This window comes from Perissodus microlepis, chromosome 6 (genome assembly GCF_051167445.1).
Source record: "Perissodus microlepis isolate ML-2025 ecotype Zambia chromosome 6, ASM5116744v1, whole genome shotgun sequence".
In the NCBI taxonomy this organism is placed as follows: Eukaryota; Metazoa; Chordata; class Actinopteri; order Cichliformes; family Cichlidae; genus Perissodus; species Perissodus microlepis.
Window position 1 is genome coordinate 3,934,123 of NC_140466.1, and position 21,414 is coordinate 3,955,536.

Sequence of the window (21,414 nt, forward strand, 5' to 3'; positions counted from 1 at the left end):
GACACTCCATCAGATGAGAGGTGAAATGTCTTCAAGAACCTAAAAGAAGTCCACTTCTTAGCACTTTAGACTAAAATTGGATGGAAAAAATAATAATAATAAAATATCGACAATTTTGTCCCACAGCTGCAGAGTCCCCTTTTAATCTCGACAAGAAGTCCAGAGAATACGAGGATCTGTTATTTGATATGGAAATGATGTCCTTACACTGTTTGTCCACCAGAGGGCGATAGAGAGCCCGTTGGTTGCAGTTCATCTAGTGTCCAGCAGAGGGTGCTCAGGATGAGCAGGAGTAAATGAAACCGAACAGCTGAACCTGCAGGAATTTCTTGCAGACATAAAGACCCGGATGACCTCAAATTTTCTGCTTCTAAAATCAGATAAAACTGAGGCTATTGTCCTCGGCCCTAGAAATAACCAGATTCTTACTCTAATGGCATTACCTTGGCCTGCAGTATCACTTTGAGGGACCTTGGAGGCTTTTTTGACCAGGATATGTTCTTCAGTGCACATATTTAAAAAATATGTAAGATTGCTTTGTTCCATTTGTGCAAAAAGAAATCAGATTGTATAGATTAATCTGAGATGATTACATAATTTAGCAGTGCTGACTTGTAGACATGGTCAATCTGACACATTTATAGTCCCATAAGTGTTTTTGTAGCCACAGATACACCCGCCACCCGCCACCCCCCCCTCCCTGACCCTGGTGGACATTAAGAAGAATGGCAATTTAAACCACTTCTGTGTTGGCTTGACTTTCCAGACCCAAATTGTCCAATTTTTAAACAGTTTGGGAATTGCTGCTCTTATCCTGACCCTTTTGACAGGAGCAAATCTCCGACAGTACTGGGCTCGGCTGCAATTTTATTTATCCCATATTCATTACAGCTGTTTAAATAATAATAATAGTAGTAATAGAAATAAATGTAATAATTAGTCTGCTCTATCAGTGGGGGCCATGTATCGGCTGATATTAGCTATTTACTAATATATCTGTGTCAGCATTTATAATGACCAACAAATCAAAACCGAAGAGGCAGGAGAAACACCATTCACCAAACAGTTTGTCCACCAGAGGGCGCTCTGCAACTTTGAAACGCTACAAACCCAGCTGATCCGAGCAGACAGTGCATACACAAGTAACCAGCATCACTTTGTAAGGACTACAGATAAATAATTTTAGTAAAATACATTTGTTTTGAAATGCTACTTTGCCTTACCTGCAGCTCCACTCAAGCTGTGAAAGTCATCACTTTCATAGCCTGAGTGGAATTTATTCAGTGTAATACAGCAAAAAGCTTTATTTGCAAAACACCAGAACGTCAGAGGCCAGGTTGAGCAAAATCTTTATTGACCGAGAAGAGCAACCACAAATGACGATAGAATATACAACCCCACCAGCATGCCAGCGTTTTCATAGAAACTGTACAATGTGAAGGAATGTATGGAGCAGGAATTCATAATTATCATCAGAAGAAGAGGATGAGGAAGGAACAAACAGAAGCTTTACATCCATGTGTTTCGGTACAGTACGAGTTTGCTTCATATTTAATGTCACTGGTCAGTCGTGTTTTTAAAACCTTCATTCTTCATTTAAATAGCGAGCATGTGTTTTCTCTGATAGTGTCACCTGACTGTTCATGTCAGTTTTCCTCTGTCTGCGGGTGAGACCAGACGCCGCCGAGGTCTCCGGCAGTGGCGGCAGCAGCAGACGGCGCCTGGCTCAGCCTCCTCCACACCTGGGATCTCCTGACTGCAACCTATGAAAAGATCTGAACGAACGAGAGCGGGCTTCGGCGGGGAGGGGGCAAACATTAAGGCAAAGTGGGGGGGGGGGAAGAAAAATCTAAAAATGTTTTTACCGTTTTTCTCCACGTGATCGATCGTAGTTGGTGCCAAGGCCTCTTGGCTAAAAGAAGCGAGAGTGCCAGATTAAAATTTCTCCAATTGTTAACATTCAGTTCCCTCCGATTACAGGAAGCGTTTAGCGTGGAGGGGGCAGTGGGCGTGTGCAGAGCTGCCATTCAGTAACCTGTATAAACAGTCTCCACTACAACAGGGCTACAGGTGGTTATTCGTTGGCAGCGAGAGCGAGCCCTTCATATTCAGACTACTTGATCGCGAGCGCTGCTCGTGCACACAAGGCATGCTAAAGAAACATTAATCGATACGTAAGGCAGCTACTTTTTATACTTTCCACTCCCTTGTTCACTTTGGCCACGCCTCCCATCTGACAGGGAGCGTGCGAGTACATTTAGGGAAGAAAGAGGCGGCGTAGAGCAGCTCTGAATGAATGTGTTTCGTTTTGTTTTTCTTTCAAGGCAGGTACTGGTAATCATATCAAAAGACAGCGAGCGAGTAGGTGAGCAAAACGAGCGTGGAGCGGTTGGCAAGCGGGCAGACGGGGAGGTGGATGCTGGGGGGTGGTGCTAAGAACAGCTGATTAACTGTCGTGTGAATACAATCACATTACACAACCATTGATACCATTATATAAAAAAGGCAAACAAAAGTTGATTGTACAGTTGCTTTTCCACATGTACTTATACTGAGAGAGGAAGACACCTTTTCGGGGGAGGTGGAGGGCAGGACTTAATCTCTTGAAGCAGTGAAAAACTGGGGGCAAAAACAGGAAGCAGAGGAGGGCGGCGGGCGCAGGAGTAAGGTGCTACTTGGCACAGCTCGGTGGGGCGCGTGAGTGCATGGACAGAGGTGGGCTCGTGCGCAACCAATGGAACGTTGAGCAGGAAGGGTGTTGATGGACGGACAGACGGGGGGGTTAGGTTGCTGCTACTGCTGCTGCTACTGGTGCTGACAGAGCGGGGCGGGTGGGGCGTTAAGACAGCGAGGCATGAGATAAGGCATGACAGCATGAAATGCACGACAAAAACAAAGAAGGCAGAAATGGCGGTGGACGTGGCAGGGATGGGAGGAGGATGAGGAGGAAGATGGAGGAGGAGGGGAGGGGCTGAGGGAATCCCTTGCGGCCCCCCCTACACCCCCAGCTCCAAACACAAAGGCCTCTTTTAGTCTTTCCAGTCTTTCTTGATGTTCAGGTTCCACTCCCAGGACAGGTGGTCGTGCTTGTCGTCGTCGGTGAACTTGGATTTGATGACGTAGTTGCCACGGGCCAGCAGGCCCTTGGGCGCCTCCTCCACCGTAGTCAGGAAGTCGTATTCAGCACCACGCGGCCCATAGCTGCCCACCATGTAGTCTGACTTGTCAACTGTCAACAAACGAGAGGAAACGTTAGATCTTTACATCACGCTCAAGCTCAGCTCAGATTGTGAACAGGCTGGTAATTACCAACATGTGGGCCATGAAGACACTGCAGGTGGCTGCGAGGAGTCAGTTACAGCAAAATAAAATAACAGCTTCATAGGACTTAAATTTTTAAATATACATGGATATATAATTATAAAAGTTTTCTATAACTTCTATAATTTATACAACTTAATCCTGTAAGATAAGATCACCATGATGGGCTGTCACGAGGTTTCACTGCACAGCAGGAGATGGAGATATTAAGAGAGGAGAGCTGGACGTCAACCCAGCAGCAGGAACGCTCGTCTGTATGAGGGGGCGTAAGAGCAGCGCTGCTAGAGCTCTGCAAAACAACAACCAGCGAGATCCTCGTGTGTCAGAAACAGGAGCACTCCCGTTCCTCCTCACAGAAACGAGCAGATACCCACTATCTCCTCCACACTCTTGATCTGGAAAACCCTCATGTGGATTTGCCATCCTGGCGGAGCTAGACTGAAACTGAATGGGCTGCAGGCAGCAGCTCACTCTTATTTTGGGGAGTGCTCTCGTTGCCTCTCCTGTGAATCTGTTGTCACTTCAATTTGCACCAAAAAAGGTGAAATAGATTCACAACAGTCTAACGGCACTGCCTTTGAGTCATTCTGTGATTCCCTTAAATTGTTATTAAAATAAAAATCCAATGAAATATTTTTTAAAAAGAAGCTAAACATGCAAAACACAAACATAGGCTTTAAAAAGAGCCTGAGTTAGCTGCTTTAGCTCAGTAGGTAAGCAGGCGAGTGCAGCAGTCCCAGCAGCTGTGTCTCTCCTCTCCTCACTTTCCTGTCTGTCTTCACTGCTCCACCATCCAATAAAGGCAAAAATGTTCAAATAATACTTAAAAAAGTAGTATTTTGTGAGAGGCTGCTTTCGATAACTTATAAAGCTTCAGGCCCTGAAGAAGCTCTGGATCACAGGAGGTCTCAGGATTGTTGCTTCACTGTTTGTTCAGCTTGTAACAATGTTGTTGTGACATGAGACGTCTTATCCACTTTCACTCGCATTAATTCAGAGCTGCTGTTACAACTGTGGTTACTCAGTATTACCCATTACTCTGTGACTCAGTATCCCCTCTGTGTGCTTAAGCACTCTTTTATCTGTTTCATCGTAAGGAAAAAACGTTTAAATTTACTGATGAAGAGAAACATTTAAGTTGTGTGAGGGGTGACTGTGAGACTGAGGCCTGTACGTGTTTGAACATAAACAAATGTGCTGTAACTGTAGCTAACGCGCCAAGGAGAGACAAGATTTTTTTAAACAAAGAGCCAAAGTAAAACTCCCAGCAATTATCTGTTAAACAGGCTCATTTCAGCTCGCTCCAAAGGAGCCTTTTTGATTCAACATCAGCGACTGGCTAAATAATCAGCCCCAAACTGACATTAATAGCTCATTTAGCAAAGTAACAGCTGTGCATGCTTGTATATAAAAAGACTGATTAGCAGCACAGCTAATGAGCCTCTGGTTGTTGTAGGCTGCTGTTTGGCTGTTAGCACATGATCAGCTTTACATGCAGGAGCTGCATCCAACCAGTAACGCTGATCTTCAGAGGAACTGTGTTTGTACAGACGTTTTTCACTCACTCTTCATTCCTTTCCTGAACGTCTGCTGCACATACTTCAGCCCCGACACGATCTCCCTGTTCACCTGAGGACACAAAGACATTGCATCAGACATGTGACAGTAAGACAGATCAACTGTGGAAAGTCTATGGCACTGTGCAAAAGTCTTGAGCTGGCCCTCATTTCTTTAAACTTTGCCTCCAAGGAGCCAGACTTTCTTCTGACTTGATCAAAAGTTCTTGAAGAAAGTGGTTTTTGGACATTGGCTGCTTTTTCACTCATTTTCAGTCTGTGGACCTTTTTCAGAGAAATGTTTTTTTTCCTGTTAAACTAATTAACCCTGAACTGTGAATAATTCAAGCCTAAAAATGCACCTAACTTGAGGGTGAACCAACATTGCGTATATATATAACATCAACTCGTTATTGGCTGCCTGTCACAGAAACAGAATTTGGTCCCATTTCTTCTATGAAACTATAAAAATGACAAGGATAACACAGTCTGACAGGCATAAAATACCATTTTTGCACCAAAAAGATGATTTCCAACATGCTTTTAGCTGAAAACTGTTTTTAAGCTGATACAAAGCCTCTTTTCATCCTGTGAGCATCTACAACAATTCTCCTGCTACCAACTAATGTTTTAATGAGAGCACAGATGACCTGACACCAATTACTTTGAGATTTTGTATTTTTTGTTATTGAGTGGCTACAGATGGCTCTTTGTGGCTCTAAAACCTGCTTTGTAATTGTGATGTGGTTCCAGATAAATAACAATGTGTGTCGCTTGTTTTTTTGTTGCTATGTACATCGTCTGTGCTTACACTCAGTGGATTCAGAGGAAGTGAGCAATATTTCCTATAGTTAATGGCAGGAAATAAATTTTTTTAATATCAAAGCCTCACTGAGCAGCAATCTGCCAACATTGAGCTCCTGTGCCAACAATATTTCTGTAAAATGTGCCTTAGAGGATGGCTGTCGAGTCCTGTCCAGTGACCCAAACTTCACAGATTTGAAAACATCACTATCAGTGGAACAGCTGTACTTTAACATGGTCTGCAGAAAACAAGGACAGATGCACTCATTTCTTAAACAGACCAGCAGCTCTCACCTTAAAGCTGATCTTTATTCTGTATTCTACTCCCTCCTTCAGGACAAAGGCCTGCTTCTTAAAGGCTTCCAGGTCTCCTGTGAGCAACAACAAACACAGACAAATCAATATAAGGTCCAAACCTCAGTGACAGTTCACTTCAGCATTTTTTAATTTCATCTGTTATAAGGACTAGTGCCATTGATTCATTCATTCATGCAATCCTCTCACTCTCACGCTGATCAGTCTTCGCTAACCTGCTTAGCCGCGACCCTTCCTGTGTCGTGTCCTGGCTCTTTGGCCAGGCTGCTGTTACTATTATTATGGTCTTGGATTTCATTAAGCTGCTTCCCCAAGAGCGACCCACAGGTCATGCAGATGGGGGAACTTGAACATCTTGGACTGTAGCTGTCGACAGCAGCCCTCCCTCTGCTGTGGAGATCCGTCGTGAGTTTGACAGCCACTCAAACACAAACCTGCAGCAGGTGGCGCTATGCTGAGCTCACGAAGGCAGCAGAGGAGAACAATACCACCGTCATCAGCTGCAGTTCAAGATGAGACTTACTGGAGAGGCAGCCGAATATATGATTTCTCACAAATAAATTATTGAGTAAAACATTTGCATATGAAAGCTGGTAAAAAGCGAGAGCTAGACAGTCTGCAGGGCACAGAGCTGTTAGGACATCAGATTTCACTTCACAGTGACTTTGTTTGTCATTGTCTCTTTTGGCAAAAATGAATTTAAAAATAAATTTAAAACACAAATGCATGAAGGTGTAAACATCAATAAATCATATAAAATCAAAAAGGTAAAATACTGAGTTTTTATTAACTGACACAATGTTGATATTTCACAGCACAGCTGTACTGAGTGCACAGTTACCACCAAAGTACTTGTTACGCTGTGAGAATCCAGGAGCAAAGCACACACGTCTTTACCCTCATGTTTTAATCTTAAAGATTCACTGAACACATGTTATCGTAGCTCCTGTAACCATCCACTAACATCGTCTCACTCTGTAGACCTCAAACATTACTATGAGATAAGGAGGTGTTAATTATAATGCAGATCGTCTCTTTTAGATCACAATCGTGAGGTGAAGCTCACGAGTACAAACTGAGCTGCTTCTATTCTGAGGACTCGCATACTGCCCCATACAGTGAGCTCCCACTTTAGCCTCTAAGCTTTTATTTTACATCTACTTTATATTCTGGCAAGCTGGAACTAAAACAGTGTATGACCTTAGATTTTAGTACCGAGCTGCTGACTGTGACTGTATCAGTTTATATTAAAAAGAAATAAAAACGAGTGGATCAAACTTGGAGGTTAATCGACCATAAACAATTTAAAACTGCTTTTAATTAGAGACGTCAGGCTGTTTCACCAAAACAGGATGAAAACGTCACCAAAGCATCTTGTCTTCTGTTTTAAACGATGTGCACCTTCTACCTTTACAGCAGCACCTTCTTTTGTTATCTACCCCTTCCTGAAAGCACAGACCCAGCAGCTGACTGGTCAGATGTTGTTAGCAATGTTCCCCACAGAGTGACATGACCTGAAAGCATTTACATGGAAACCACGATGGGAGCTCTTCAAATGATCTAAATACTGAGGAAAGCTGCTTCGGTGCTTCCTTTATTGCCTCCCTTAGCAGAGCAACGCTGGCGAACGGTTCATGGCGAAAACACCATCTACTACTAACAGAGAGTCTTGTTAAAAGCACAAGTTCCACTGGATCACTTCTCTAGATGGAAGTGTCCTAATGTCTTAACAAACGTGCTTTTTACCTGTATACACTCTGTTACTCTAGTACAGAAAACAAAGCTAAGATTAAAAATGTGCAGAACATAAGTGATTAAGAAAAGAGGCGACACAGGAGACATTTTTGGACAAGGAAAGCTTTTGGTCTAGAGAAAGTAAAGTTATTAGTTGTCATACTTCTAAACTACAAGCCTGTCGAGCAAAAACTCATATGAGGCTCAGTATCGTGCTCAAGGACACTACGTCAACTGGCAACTAAATAACTGACCTTCTGATTGGTACCGCTTAAAATCACCCACTAATCTGTAAACCACTAATTTAATTATATCTGAATTTAAAGGAAAACCTCTGTAAAATGTTTTTTGGTTCAGTAATTTCTTGTTTGTTTTTTAATTACACTCTTAAATAATCCAGATTATAACAGTTTTAGTTTTTTGCCTTAATCACGCCCTGCGTGACACATTTACATCCCTCCCTTTGTTTCCTACAATCAGTGAGTCCTCGGGACACTAAAATCATCTGGCAGTCCCGTGGGAGCTGACTGCCATGCTGACCGTTGCTGCCCTGTTGTTCCCAGGCCTCTAAAAAAGGCTTTTAAACTGAGCTGTTTCTAGTATGTTCTTGCTGAGTAGAGTGTGTCCTCCTCTTCCTTTGGGTCCTCTTAAATCCAAGCTTCACAAGAAACCAACAACAAAGAAGGAAGTGAGCCCAAACAGACTCAAACCTCTGCAGAAACTAAGAAATATTTTAAAGTTCGGAAAGTTAGTGTTCCACTTTTATTTCCTGCTCCTGAAGTACAAAAACAGACAACTTACACTAATCTTTCCTTCTTCTGCTTTTCCTTCTTCTTCCTGCAAGCTTCTTTTTATCACAGTCTCTGTGATCACAGAAGTAAGAGTCTTATATTTTGGGCCAGTTTGTAAGTCATTTGAACCCGAAACTGTGAGGGCGCGTTTTATCATCAACCTTATTAAACGTTTTGGTTCCTTGCATAAGAGGAGAAATGACTGTGCCATGAAACATCTTAAAAATATTACTTTCAGGGACTTTTTATTGAAAAGCATAACATGTTTTATCTCCAAATACAAACACAATGGGGACAATTCATTTTAACGTCTCCTGAGGGGGGGGGAGGCACTTTTTGGCTTAACAGAGTTCAATTCAGTGTTTCTTAAGCCTGACAATATTCAGCTTTAAGGACAAACACACGAGCATAGCTGAGGGCTATCTGTGACTTTAAACTAGAATTAATGGCAGGATTTTTGAAAAAGTCACAATCAGTCAAACTGGACTATTGTGCCTTTATTTACCGTGTGGACAGTCACAACTTTATCTGAGAAAGCAGTAAAAGCTGCAACGAGGAACAGGACAAAATGTCCTGGACTGATCCAAATCTAGGCCAGCTGGGCCCAAAGCTGCTCCAGAGGAGTGAGAAGATGCAGTTCAGACCTACAAGATTATAAAACTCTGGAATATTTTACATTAACTTTTAAATTAGTGCCAGGAAACTAAAAAACTAAATCCAGTCGCTGTAGTTTGTCCATTTCTCTCTGCTTCTGGGATGTGTCGGTAAATCTTATTAGTAGCAGATTCAGACCTTCACAGAGTAAGTGCTGCTGGATGGAATTATAATAGGCAGAGTCTGTACTGGGGGTGCAGGACAAGCACTTCTGAGAGCTTTGAAACAGGATGAAAATGATTTGAAAGAAAATAATGGTGTGTGAAAATGTGATGGAACAACACGTTGTTGGCTTTGGCAGCGTGGCCTCGAGTCTCGAGTCCCCCACCACCACCACTGAAGGAGATTTACTGGCCCATGAGAGAAAAAAGGCATTTCAATTATTTTATAGATGGGAGCCGGGAAATTACTTTTCCCAAGGGGCAACATGCGAAACGGGGACTGTTGGACGGCTGCACCAATAACACGAACTCAAAGAACCTGCTTGATATTAATTTCGTCTCTCTTATTAACTGTTATGGTTACGGGTCGATTTTACAATAAGGCAACAATAATGTATTCGTAGTAACCCCAGATTATTTTATTTAATAAAACATCAATATTTGGTGTCACATGATACAAAATATCGCGATACTATCCAGTATAGATTTTTCACCCCACCCCTACTTCTTTGTGAGTTTGTCTCAGCAGTTTGCTTCACAGGTGAGCTCATCACTCTGAATGAACTCGAGGATGCTCAATTACATCCTCTCATATTTACAATTATTTTGGTGTGGCTACTCAAGAAACTTGAAAATATCTTGCACATACTGAACTCAGCAGCAGATTCCTCTAACTTTAAACAAAATAAAAATTGAAAAAATAACTGAGGTGAAAATGTTGGCGGGACACCGAGTTATCCAGGACTCCTTGAGTCACGCACAAATGTTTTTTTCACAATGCGAACCACGATCCCTGCACATGCACATGGGTATGAAGAAGGTGCCCAGGCAGCTGGGAAATAGCAAACAACTGAAAACCTAAAGCAGTGGACCAGAAGAGACAAACCTGGAAACAAACATAACTGTGGGCCACTTATTAATAATCCTTTCCCAGGTTCCCCTACGGCAGCGGTCAGCAACCTTTAACACCCAAAGAGCCATTTGGACCCGGTTTCCACGCAAAAGGAAACACTGGGAGCAGCAAATACTTTTTGACATCTAAAATTAAGATAACACTGTATATATTGTTTTTTACCTTTATGCTTTGTGTGAACAACTAAGGTGTGTTGCTTATGAAATCCATGAAGTGCTACAGAGAAAATTACATTTTATTCATGTAATTAACACATTTTGAACTCTTAAAGAAATATAACAAATGGAAAGGAAACTAGAAAGGACCACGTAGCAAACAAAAACTGTTGTGATATATATCGCCTTTGGGCTTTTGGAGCCTTGACCTGACTTTTAAAAAATAATTGGAAAAAAAGCTCTATGCTGCTGAAACATGAAAAATAGATATTTGCAAAATTCTGCCTAAATATGTATTTTACCTGGTTAATGTGTGTGGCGGGTGTGGTCTGCAGCGCCGCTGCAGGGGAGGCGGACGCACCTGAGCGGCACCCGCAATCACGCCTCGCCGCCTTAACGTCTGTGCTCTCTGTGCTGATGTGTTGGTATGTGTCGGGCTGTGAGCTGAAAAGCTACAGCTGGCTTACAGCAACCGTGTGTGAAAAGTGGTCAATAAAGAGATGCTGAAAAGCGTGTTCACGGAAACATCGTCGGGTCTGCCGTGATATGTTTACAATGGGACTTCTGCTCCTGAACCTCTGCACATAACGTCTGCAGATCGGGGCTGTACGAGGTCACTTCATCTTTACGCAGGACTGTAAGCTGTCGTCTGTGAGGCGTGAGCGGTGTTTGTTTTTAACATAGTTCACGGTGGAGAACAGCTGCTGACATAATGTGGATCCGAAGAGCCATAACTGGCCTACCTGGGGTTGAAAGTCTCGATAAATGCACGGCGTTTCGGCGGGTATACCGGCTTCCGCAAGTGTGACGCTTATTTTGAGCGATGAAAAAAATAATAGAATATAATTTTATTTTTATATTTCAATATCACAATAATCTTCCAATTTAGAACTACAAGTTAAAAAAACTAACATAAAGAAAATATACTTCAGCTAAATACTTCTAATTTATTTTCCCAAACCACGCGGAGCCGCACTATAAGGACTAAAGAGCCGCATGCGGCCGACCCCTGGTCTACGGAAACCTGTAGGAAGGATCAGCAGTTCCAATATGGCGCCATTAGTTATCAAACACTGAATGTTGGGGTTCAATCAGAAACTTCTACTTGATTTCTGCCTGAGCACAGACTCACCACAGAGGTCCAGGACCAGCGGCTCAGGAGCACTATCACAGACCAAACTCATCCGGATCACCTGGACGTTGGGAACATTGGGATCTGAGACAAGACCAAAGAAACAGGTGATTCAGTACAGACATAGCAAACATGCTAAACATGTGTCTCATACTACCCAGATTACTGCTGGCTGCTCCATAGTTTATATTCATAACTTTTATTTATCCTTAAAGACACTTTAACGTCATTTTCACATGCAGTCTGCTAAACCCAGACATTTATAGGAGGTCTGCATGTGATGTAAAAATCAGCTACGTGTTTGAAGTGTTTGAACTCAGGGGAGCTGAAATCAGGACAGGCTGCTGTAGTTGGGACAGATTCTGCATTAATTACTCTTCAGTTTGTTCTCAGTCAACAATTCAAACTTTTCTCCTCACAGCAGGAAGCGTACTGATCATCAGTGTTTGACAGACAACACTAGGCCACAGGTTACTATAAAGACATCAAACGGGGTGTAACAGTTCAATGACAAACCGAAAGCAATAAAAACATCTGCTTTATTGTAACACAGCACCACCTTCCTGCACTGTGATACCTACAGGGACCTCTTATGTATTGTTGAAGCAGTGAACAAGAAACACATAAGAGTAATGGACTTTAATGTTTATCATTAAATCAAATAAACATATTTTTTCTGTTTTTAATTAATCACTTCTAAAGAAAAACTGAGATACAATTTGAACTGTGGTTTTGCAGAACCGTTACACACACACACACACACACACACACTCAGACACACACAGTGTATTACCAGCCTCAGAGATCCCAGGGCCAAGCAGGGCTTCCTTATATTTGCGTAGGCTTTCGTCATCCTTATCCAGCTCTTGGATCTCCTTCACTGACTTCTGGGCTGGAGGTTTGTAGTTCACTGGCTCTGGCTCTTCATTTTCAGCGGCGATAGCTGCTAGCTGCTCCGTAGTCACGTCATCGTCAGCCATGTCTGGAGAGGGAAAAAATGTGAGTGACGGTATAGCGAGCATGGAAAGAAAGCAGGTGGGCAGACGTCCTATATTCTTACTAACACTTGTCTCTTGGGGAGGCAAGTGTTTTGTTGTAAACAAAAAGACAAACTCTGCTGTGTGTAGCATTTTATGTCATCTAATCTCACTTCTTTGAAGTAGTAATAATGAGAGGGGAGTCATGAACGAGGCGTCAAGCATCCCATGATGCAGTTATTTAGGTCAGATGAAAACAACTGTGTTCCCCTGGCATGGATGACATGAGTCTGGTCTTTTTCACCTCTATTACATTCATCCAAGCAACAGCTTCACAACAGTGTACACCGCAGTCGTGTATATTTGTTTTTCTCAGCGATGTTATCAGGGAAGAGTTTCAAGGATAACAAGAACAAGGAATAACATTTGTTTTGTCCTCATAAACCTCCAAATAAGGAAGCCATCTCATTTATGTCAGGAAAGCAAGATGATCGAGTTAATCTGATGCAGAGACAATGGGTTTGTGTTTCATTTGCACAGAAACTAACTGTGTTCCCGTTTTAAGGAGGCTAATGCCCAAAAAATTTCCACTGCTCAAACGCACAGTGTAACAAAAGCAGGAAGAGCTGTGCTTGGACCGAGAGTCTTAAAGCTCACAATAAAGCCCCCCTCCCACCCACAGCAAAACAGAAAAAAAACACAGGGCCTGAATGCACCACTGGCACTCTAGCATACATCGCTTACAATTACACTTTAGTGCTGGTTGTGTATCTTTAATCACTTAAGAGCAGCCACTTTGATGTTGTAAATAATTACAGGAGCATTTTTAAAAAAAACCTGAAGGACACCTCTGCACACAACGAACTCTCAGTAATGTGGAAAAACCAGCAGAGAGAATTCAGGACGTAAACTCTCTTTGCTCAGATGCAGTGACTCTGCTGCTTCACAGGGCTGCTCCATTATGACAAAAAACATCCATGCCTAGACTAGACATTTAAAAGAATGTCAAGCGCATGAATGGAGCCATTTGAGGTGGTCTGGGCATCTGAACAGGACGCCTCCTGGACAACTCCAACTTCGAGAGGTGTTTCGGAGACATAGGAGGAGATTTTAAGAAACAAGATGTATTTACTGAACTTATAATATTTTACAGGGGATTTTCTTAGGATTTATGTACAATTTCAATAAAATGTTTTATTTAATAAATAGATAAATGTAAGAAATAAAGGGGTACACAGCTGTGGTGGAGGACGTACAAGGTTATGACATAGGGAGTACTCTTAAGGGAAACTGCTGGTCCCTGCCAGCCTGCAGCCTGTACTGCAGGATGTTTGTGGTAGATATTGGACCTGCCCACCTCAGAAGCCCTGCGGCAACAGCCACAAACTCAGTGATAGCAAACAGTTAAGAGTTTGGGTGAGGGATGCTGGCAGGTGTACTCGTTTGTCTTTCTTCTAGAACATGTTCACCTATGGAAACTTGTTCGTTTTTCTCCTTCTAGGCAGACCAGGTTTTTCCATCATCTTGGTCAAAGCTGAACACGAGCGAGTCCGAGCTTTCAGGGAGGGGCGAAAGCTCACTGCTGTACAGGAAAAGGATCAAAACAGAGCCGATGTGTTTCCTCTGACTATAAAAGTTAGTGAAATAATGTCAACATGCACGCTAGAAAGATCTGATGCACCATGATCGTTTTAGTCACTATACTCTTGATTTTTTTATAATCCGTTCTTATTTATTAGGTGATATTTAACTAGGCTGGACATTTTTCACAACTGATAAAAGAATTAACTGCTAAGTCAACATCACTGTAATCTGCTTCAGTTAGTTCAACAATACAGCAAACGTAGCTGTGAACTAATTGTACCTCCATCTCCACCCAGCAGTGCTCAGCCAGCAGTGTTTAATACCTCCATGACATTCGTTTACATTTCAGCAGCAACAGATGGATTAAATGCTTCGAGTCTCCAGCCTCAGATGCAACACTGTGTAAACTGTGGCTGTAACTAAAAGACTGGAAGTTTGAAAAGAACTGTGGATAATGCAAATGTCCCAAATAATTTTAGTAATTAGTGATTTTTGTGATACAAATCGTAAGTTTGAGTTTGTCTGCATACCTCTCTCTTCTCTTATGAACTGCCTAAACTAGCAGGCATCATAGAAATGTCTATAAGCAGCACAGACGTGAACTATGCGAGGAGCCGCAGCCATAAACATGCCTGAGCAGGAGCCAAAATCCTGCTTCAATTTTCCTCCTTTCTATTCCTTACAAATGCACCATTATATATACACAATTTCTTGCACCTGAAGGAACCAAAATTGTGTGACTAAAGTAAGACTTCAAGAACATCTTCAAAATGTGATTATTAGCTGCTGGTTGCACAAATTCTCCTTAATCAAGCAGAGCCTTTAAACACCAAACTTTTACTTTGGTCAAGTTTCTCATGTGACTTCAGATATACCTTCCACTCAATAAAAATAAAATGCATTATTAGAGATATGTACAATGATAAAACAACTGGTTTTTTTTTTTAATGCAATCTTCATTTGAGTTCATGTTTTGCATAACTAAACTGCAGATTTAACTGAGGTCAAATTTAGATGACGGTTACTCGACGAGGAGTGAAACTCCTGGCATTAACTCTTAGCTTTTTATTTATATTTTTGGTTTGCATGGTCTCCCTGTTACGAAATTTCTTAAAGCTAAATATTTTTCCCACTGAGCACTGTGCAAGTACATCAGTCTTTTACTTGTAGCTTTTAGATTGTATTGTCCCACAAAAGGCTAATTTAATCCCTTTATATACTGCTATCTTATTCTGTGAGACCATATAATAATTTATTAGTAGACAAGCTCCATTTACTTTATTCTCCAAAGTTTGGTCAATCGGGCAGCACAGAAAGTGATCATTCTGACACAGTTTTACGCAAAGTGTGACCCTAAAGAGCCGTGCTGATGGGCAGTCAGCAGTTTTTTTCATAATGTGGAAAACTGATGTGTTATTTTTCTTCAGCTCACTTTTATAACTGATGGTTGGTTCAGTAAATGTGTACTTAAACTTCGTGACACTGAGGCTCTGTTTAATCAGAAGGTCAGTGGATTGATTTCCTCCAGTCCATCTGCTGAAGATACCGAACCTCGAGTTGACCCCGATGCATCCATCGGAAGGTCAGAAGGTGTGTGTGTGTGCATGTCAGATAAAAAGTGCTGTATGAATGTGTGTGTGTGATTAGGTGAATGAGGCATTTTGAGTGCACAAATTAAGCAGAAAGATGCTATATGAGTACCAGTCCATTCACCATTTTAGAGAAAGGGAAACAATCTACAACTGTCCACTTTAGCTCATACTGGGCTGTATGTGTCCCAACTAAAATAAATTGGCCATCCCTGATTTTGACCTTGAGTTGCACTTTGAGTGAACTGTTAACCACACAACTCAAGTGATTAAATTTTAGGATATTCACTTTGTATTGTTACTAATAAAAGCACAAATGTACCACTGCCTGCTCAGCCGCTTTTTCTCCACAAAGTGAGGAAATAAAATATTTATATTTAACCTAATATGATTAAATTTGGACAACTGAAGATGTTTTCATGAGGAGTAAGGACACCTGTAACGTCAATACCTCACGGGATTAGCACAGGTCTGAAATATGGAACAGTCACATTTTCAGATAGTAGAAGTTACCTTTCTTGCGTTTATGCTCTACAGTTCTCCTGTCACAAGCTTTTCCATTTGAGCAAACATTCAATAAAAAGGTTAAAAATTTAATTTCCGGTAAGCTCATAAATGTATTTTAGATTTAAATAAATTAGTATAATAATATTTGTGCTTTTATTTGAGGAAAGCTGAAAAAATCCCATGTTTTATGTTTTAAAAAAAGTATCCTCGTGTGTTTTCACTTTCAACAGTTCACGTGCTCTCACAGGACATGATGTAAGAAGTTAATAAAAGTGATATTAAGAAGACTCCCCTTGTGCTGTCATGCCAAATATTAACATTAGGACATTTCATGAGTTGACTAGAACCCAGTTTGACAGACTCGCCCCACACAGCCTTCAGCAGGCTCACAAACAGGACGGGAAGCTTAAAGAAACTTCAATTTCACAAACAGAGGAAGCATGCGGGAGCCTGTAGCCTCATCAGTGCAGTGTGTCACTAACGTTTACATCCTCTGTTTGGTGTTGGGTTGTTTTGGGTTCATCTATTTTTGTATCAAACACTAAGAACAACAACCTGCAGGGCAACAGCCAATCCAGACTGTTACCCCTGCCGGCCTCTTGCAAACATTAATAACAAATACAGAATTTAATAGAGACATGGAGGTTTCTGCCTGCTGTAATTTTGAGCAGCAATATAATTTAAATTACGGCGACTGGTGCTACCCCTTTGTTGCCTTGTTCTTAGGTTATCGCATTCACAAGATTTTCAGAAAACTTGACCTCTGACCTTCAGGTTGAGTTCACTGAGATATGCAGATAGATAATACCTATAGTAATAATTTGAAGCTCCGAGGTCGCCTCATTCTCGAGTTATCGCATTCCAATCTTAGGTGTCCGTACTGGCCGCCCGCACGGCAGGGAGACAACAATACCCTGCAAACAACAATGTTTTGCTCATGGGCGATGATGTCAGGGATCAACGATGGTCAAGGTTAATCTTTGTTATGCATTTTTGTGCATGTTAGTCAGCGACCGTGTGCGTGTGTATGTGTCTGTCTGTTTAATGCCGTCTGTAATTGCTTTTAAAGAATCATCATGATGTTACAACATGTTCAGAACCTGCCAACGGCTTACTTAATAATAATTTACTATCCAAACTAACAGCCCCACGTCAGTGCTTAAAGTTTTGCGGACCCCATGTATGCTTTTACTGACCTGCAAGATAAAAAAAACTTTTATTTGTTTTTGTTTTTTAACTGTAAATAAATTTTAATTTAATATGTATGACATTATTTATGTTTTATATTCATCTAAATCTGAAAAACAATGTTACAAAAGCCTTGAAATAAATCTAGTCTAGTACACCCTGGGCTGCTGCCAGTTTAATTAAGTTAACAGTTAATCTGCATAAATAGGCTTTTATTCTAACTTCTCTAGCTTTAACGTGGATTTTTCTCTGTGTAAGGAAAACGGTGGCGCATGCGAGGAGATGAAAGTTTGCTTTATGTCATGTTTGCGCTGGTTGTTGATGTGGATAGACGAAGGACTCACACCAGCTGTTTATCAGAAAGGTTTTAATAGTTTTGGACGAGACAAACATGTTTTTTTTTTCACTGCGGCTGAGTTCACTTTCTCGGTAACAACGCCACCTCCCCGCTTTTCACCACGTGTCTGTAGACAGACTGTGGCTCCACGTTAAACTGTGACAGCATCATCTCCACAGCTGCTGTTGTGTTTTCAGTCTTTTTGTTGAGAAATGTAGGAACTACCTGGCCTGAATCTTCCAATACTCCACGTCACTATTTCATGTCTATTTTAGTCACAAACGTGGATGAAATGCTTACAAAGCACTGAAGCAAAGAAGTTACATTGAGGATTTTTTGTAATCAAGTGGTTTGCATTAATCAATAAATCTGGATAATTTTCCTCAAATACTAACATATAAGAAAAATCTGAGCCTGACCTAAACAAGAACTGGGAATATAAAATGTCTTGTAGGAGCAGTCGAAAATAAGTGAGCCAAACTCTTCTCAGCTTTGAGGTGAACATCTTAAGCGACTACCAATGTGAGTGAATTATACCACTGATTGATTTATCACAGGGTGGTAAATACATTAGTGGGTTACCTAAGCAACCAGAGTCTGCTATGTCCACCAATGCAACCAACAACCTGGACACAATGAGCAAATATATGTGAACCGGGCTTCATATCTGCTACTATATAACCATTTATTATAAAATAAATATCTTCTGACAACTTCTTTCTTTACAGCTTTTGTAGGGTTGGAAATACAGACTCACCTCCTTGTATTATTCATGTGTAATTTATTTGCCAAAGAGAAATTATAAAATATATTAAATTATATCTTGTTATTCGTCTTTTGCATTTCTTGAATTTCTTTCTTTTTTCATCGACTGGGCTTTTTAAGTAGTTAAATATGTTCTGTTAGTGGACCAATAGTAGCACTGAGGAGAGAATGATTATGGGGACCTGCAGTGACACACCTTACCAAATCTGTCAACATTCCTGCTTTTCCCAGTTTCTCCCATATTTTAGGACCATCCACAATCGTGTTTTCCGTGTTTATCTAATATTGCACAAGCTGCCAGACTGTCTATGAAACAGTCTATGCATAGAATGCATAAAAACTGCATGCTATTTCAGCACATCTGTCAAAACAACCTGATTCTCATTGGTCCAATCTCAGCGCAGAAAAACCAGGTAAGGGTTAAACAAACTAACTGCTACCTTAGCTGTTTGACTGTTTTAAGTCTCTTTAGTGCAAAAATTCAGTAAAGAGTGATATAGTTGGCTCTTCAGACGTGCTTAGCGGGGAATTATTAAATTTGGTACATTTAGAAAGAAATTAAATCAAACTGAGCTTTATAAAACATTAAGTTAGTCCTTTAACAACGTATAAATGAAACAGTAAAAACAAAAATGGCGCCCTCTTTCAACCAAAGCAGTGTCACCAAAACTATTTCACACATCACTGGCTTCCTCCTGGTTATGCTAACTTAATAAATCAAAGTTATACCGTGTCATCAAAACAGTTTCTCATATCACAGTCAGGTGAATATGCTACAACAGGTAAACTGAAAGTCTCCAGATCTCCAGAAAGTCTTATAATTTCCAAATGTTGCAGCATTTCCTTTTGTATGATCTGAGAAGATCTGAGCTCCTGTATTGATTCGACATCACTGAAATAGCGGTACACTCATGTTCAATCCAGCCATGATGCACGCCATACACAAGCCAACAGTTTGTTAACAGCTGAAAGGGACTCCAGCTACATTCAAGAACAGCAAAGAGGGGGAATGAGATGCTCCAAGGGAGTAGCTGTGTTTGCTGCTTTAAAAAAGAGAAAGACTTTCGCTGTGGGGGCATGAGTTTATTTCTCTGCTGTGAAAACGTTAACGCCAACAAGTAAAAAGTCAACAAACCGGCGCCAAAGTGCCATTACATCTATCTGACCTTCATAACGGGCAGCCTGTTAATGAGTAACTCCATGTGCAAAGAATTTAAGTTTTGTTAAAGTGTAATAGAGGCTAACAGATGATTATTTATTATTTAGGTTCATCATCAAATCATTTCACACTCTATACACACCTGACAGAAGAATGAACCTATATAAACCTATATAAAGGCTCACTTATATAATAATAATACTCTAATATATCATGCAATCTCTAAATCGTATACATTTTTGTTCATAAACTAGTTCTTGGAAGGTCTGACTGACTTTGTTTGTAATCTAGATAAATCTAATCCCAGATGAACAGAGTAACAACAACATATATTAAAAACAAAGTGTAACTGTTCTTTTTGTGGGGCTTTTTTAACGTACTGATCTCTAACTAACACACCGAATTAATAGTTCGTTGGTCAAAGTGCCTTAGGCAGGCATATAAACACAAAGACTTTCAGAGTTTCCTATATTTATTTTTCCTGCATTAAATTAAATTAAAAACAAAACAGCTCTTTCAATGAAATTTAATGAACATATGTTTATTTTAAAGATAATATCACGGATCTTTGCAAATTTTCCTCAATTATGTATTATCCGCGAAAAAAAACCAGATGAACCGCAGCTGCCATGGTGATAAAATAGTAAATATATCTGTCATTATTAGCCGGGTAACAAACCTCCTTTTGACAGCATATCAGTTTACTCACGCCACTGGTTCATTAGCCTGAACGATTAAACTCATTAATACTGAACAATGTGGCTCAACTTTTCCTGCCGCCGACCCCCCCTCTCACACAGGGTGGGACTGAGGAGAGAGACAAGTGGCTAGCTCGTTAACCGCTGGGAACAATTCAGCCGAGCTAACCGGAGCCTGCAGCTAACATTAGCATGACAAGTTATCATCAGCTGACGGGAGCCGGTGCGACAACGGAGCGGCTTCACGGACGCGCGCCGGTTATGGTTGCTCTAGAGAGGGCGTTAGAAGCTGTCTTCGAAGCTGGAGACGCTTACCTTTAAATTAAACGCAGTAGTGTTTTCAGGAGCCTTTGCAGTAAGTGCGTTCGTTGCTCTCTGGGCTCTCCTACAAGTATGGCGAACAAGGGGACGGCGCCGCCCCGTGCGCCGCCCGCGCGTCACGTTCCCGGGAGCGGGTCCGCGGCGCGCACGCCCTACGTAGGTGACGCGCTTAAAAGCTCGTGTTTAGTTTTGGGTTCAGTGGGATAGTTTCGCTCTGCTGTCACACTTTGTACTGTGATAAAAGGTACAGAGGATAACGGGACATATTTAAAACTGACCTGTGTATTAAAAAAACACTGATTGCTTCTAATACTTACTTGTAAAACCCCTTGAAGTACATGTTTCTTTGTCTGATTTAAAATCTATATGTGTGTGCAGAGGCAAATTCTTACAAAACCTACACCTTCTGATAATTTTTCTTAATCATATATAATATGTGGCACGGGTGTAATGAGCCATAACTTCAACCTAAATCTTTTTTATTACCAATTTATGTGTTCTTTCCATCTAATTCAATTAGTTGTTTTCTGTTTCTTTGTTTTTTCTGGCCTTTTCCTGGTCTGTTTGCTAATGGCCAAAAATAAAAGTCATTATTATTTATTAATAACCAAGGACCAGTGCCTCGGGGCACTGACTGCAAACACTGTTGCCTTAAGTCTTCAGTGAGGCAGGGACAGGCATCCCCGTGTGGATCTTGAGAAATGCATTATCACACAACTGCAGTTGAAAGATGCAGAAGTTGTAAAGCCAATG

The 21,414-nt window shown here is 41.1% G+C and overlaps 1 protein-coding gene across 1 annotated transcript; it reads right to left on the reverse strand.

Moving 5' to 3' along the window:
• Positions 1-1,332: 1,332 nt before the first annotated feature.
• LOC146384844 (rho GDP-dissociation inhibitor 1-like) lies at positions 1,333-20,765 on the reverse strand. Its single transcript, XM_084930258.1, has 6 exons — positions 20,656-20,765; positions 12,330-12,518; positions 11,537-11,620; positions 5,976-6,052; positions 4,887-4,950; positions 1,333-3,229 (listed from the first exon to the last, which is right to left on the reverse strand). The coding sequence occupies exons 2-6, from the start codon at positions 12,514-12,516 to the stop codon at positions 3,030-3,032; spliced, it is 612 nt and encodes a 203-aa protein (XP_084786384.1). The 5' UTR covers positions 12,517-12,518; positions 20,656-20,765; the 3' UTR covers positions 1,333-3,029.
• Between the last annotated feature and the right edge of the window lie 649 nt (positions 20,766-21,414).

What these genes read in the sequence shown, in the direction of transcription:
- LOC146384844 (XM_084930258.1), bottom strand. Translation starts at nt 12,516, where the DNA reads ATGGCTGACGATGACGTGACTACGGAGCAGCTAGCAGCTATCGCCGCT. An exon ending in CCCTGGGATCTCTGAGGCTG is followed by an intron (nt 11,621 to 12,329) that starts GTAATACACTGT and finishes GTCTTGTCTCAG; the next exon opens with ATCCCAATGTTCCCAACGTC. An exon ending in GTTCAGGAAAGGAATGAAGA is followed by an intron (nt 3,230 to 4,886) that starts GTGAGTGAAAAA and finishes GTTTGTTGACAG; the next exon opens with TTGACAAGTCAGACTACATG.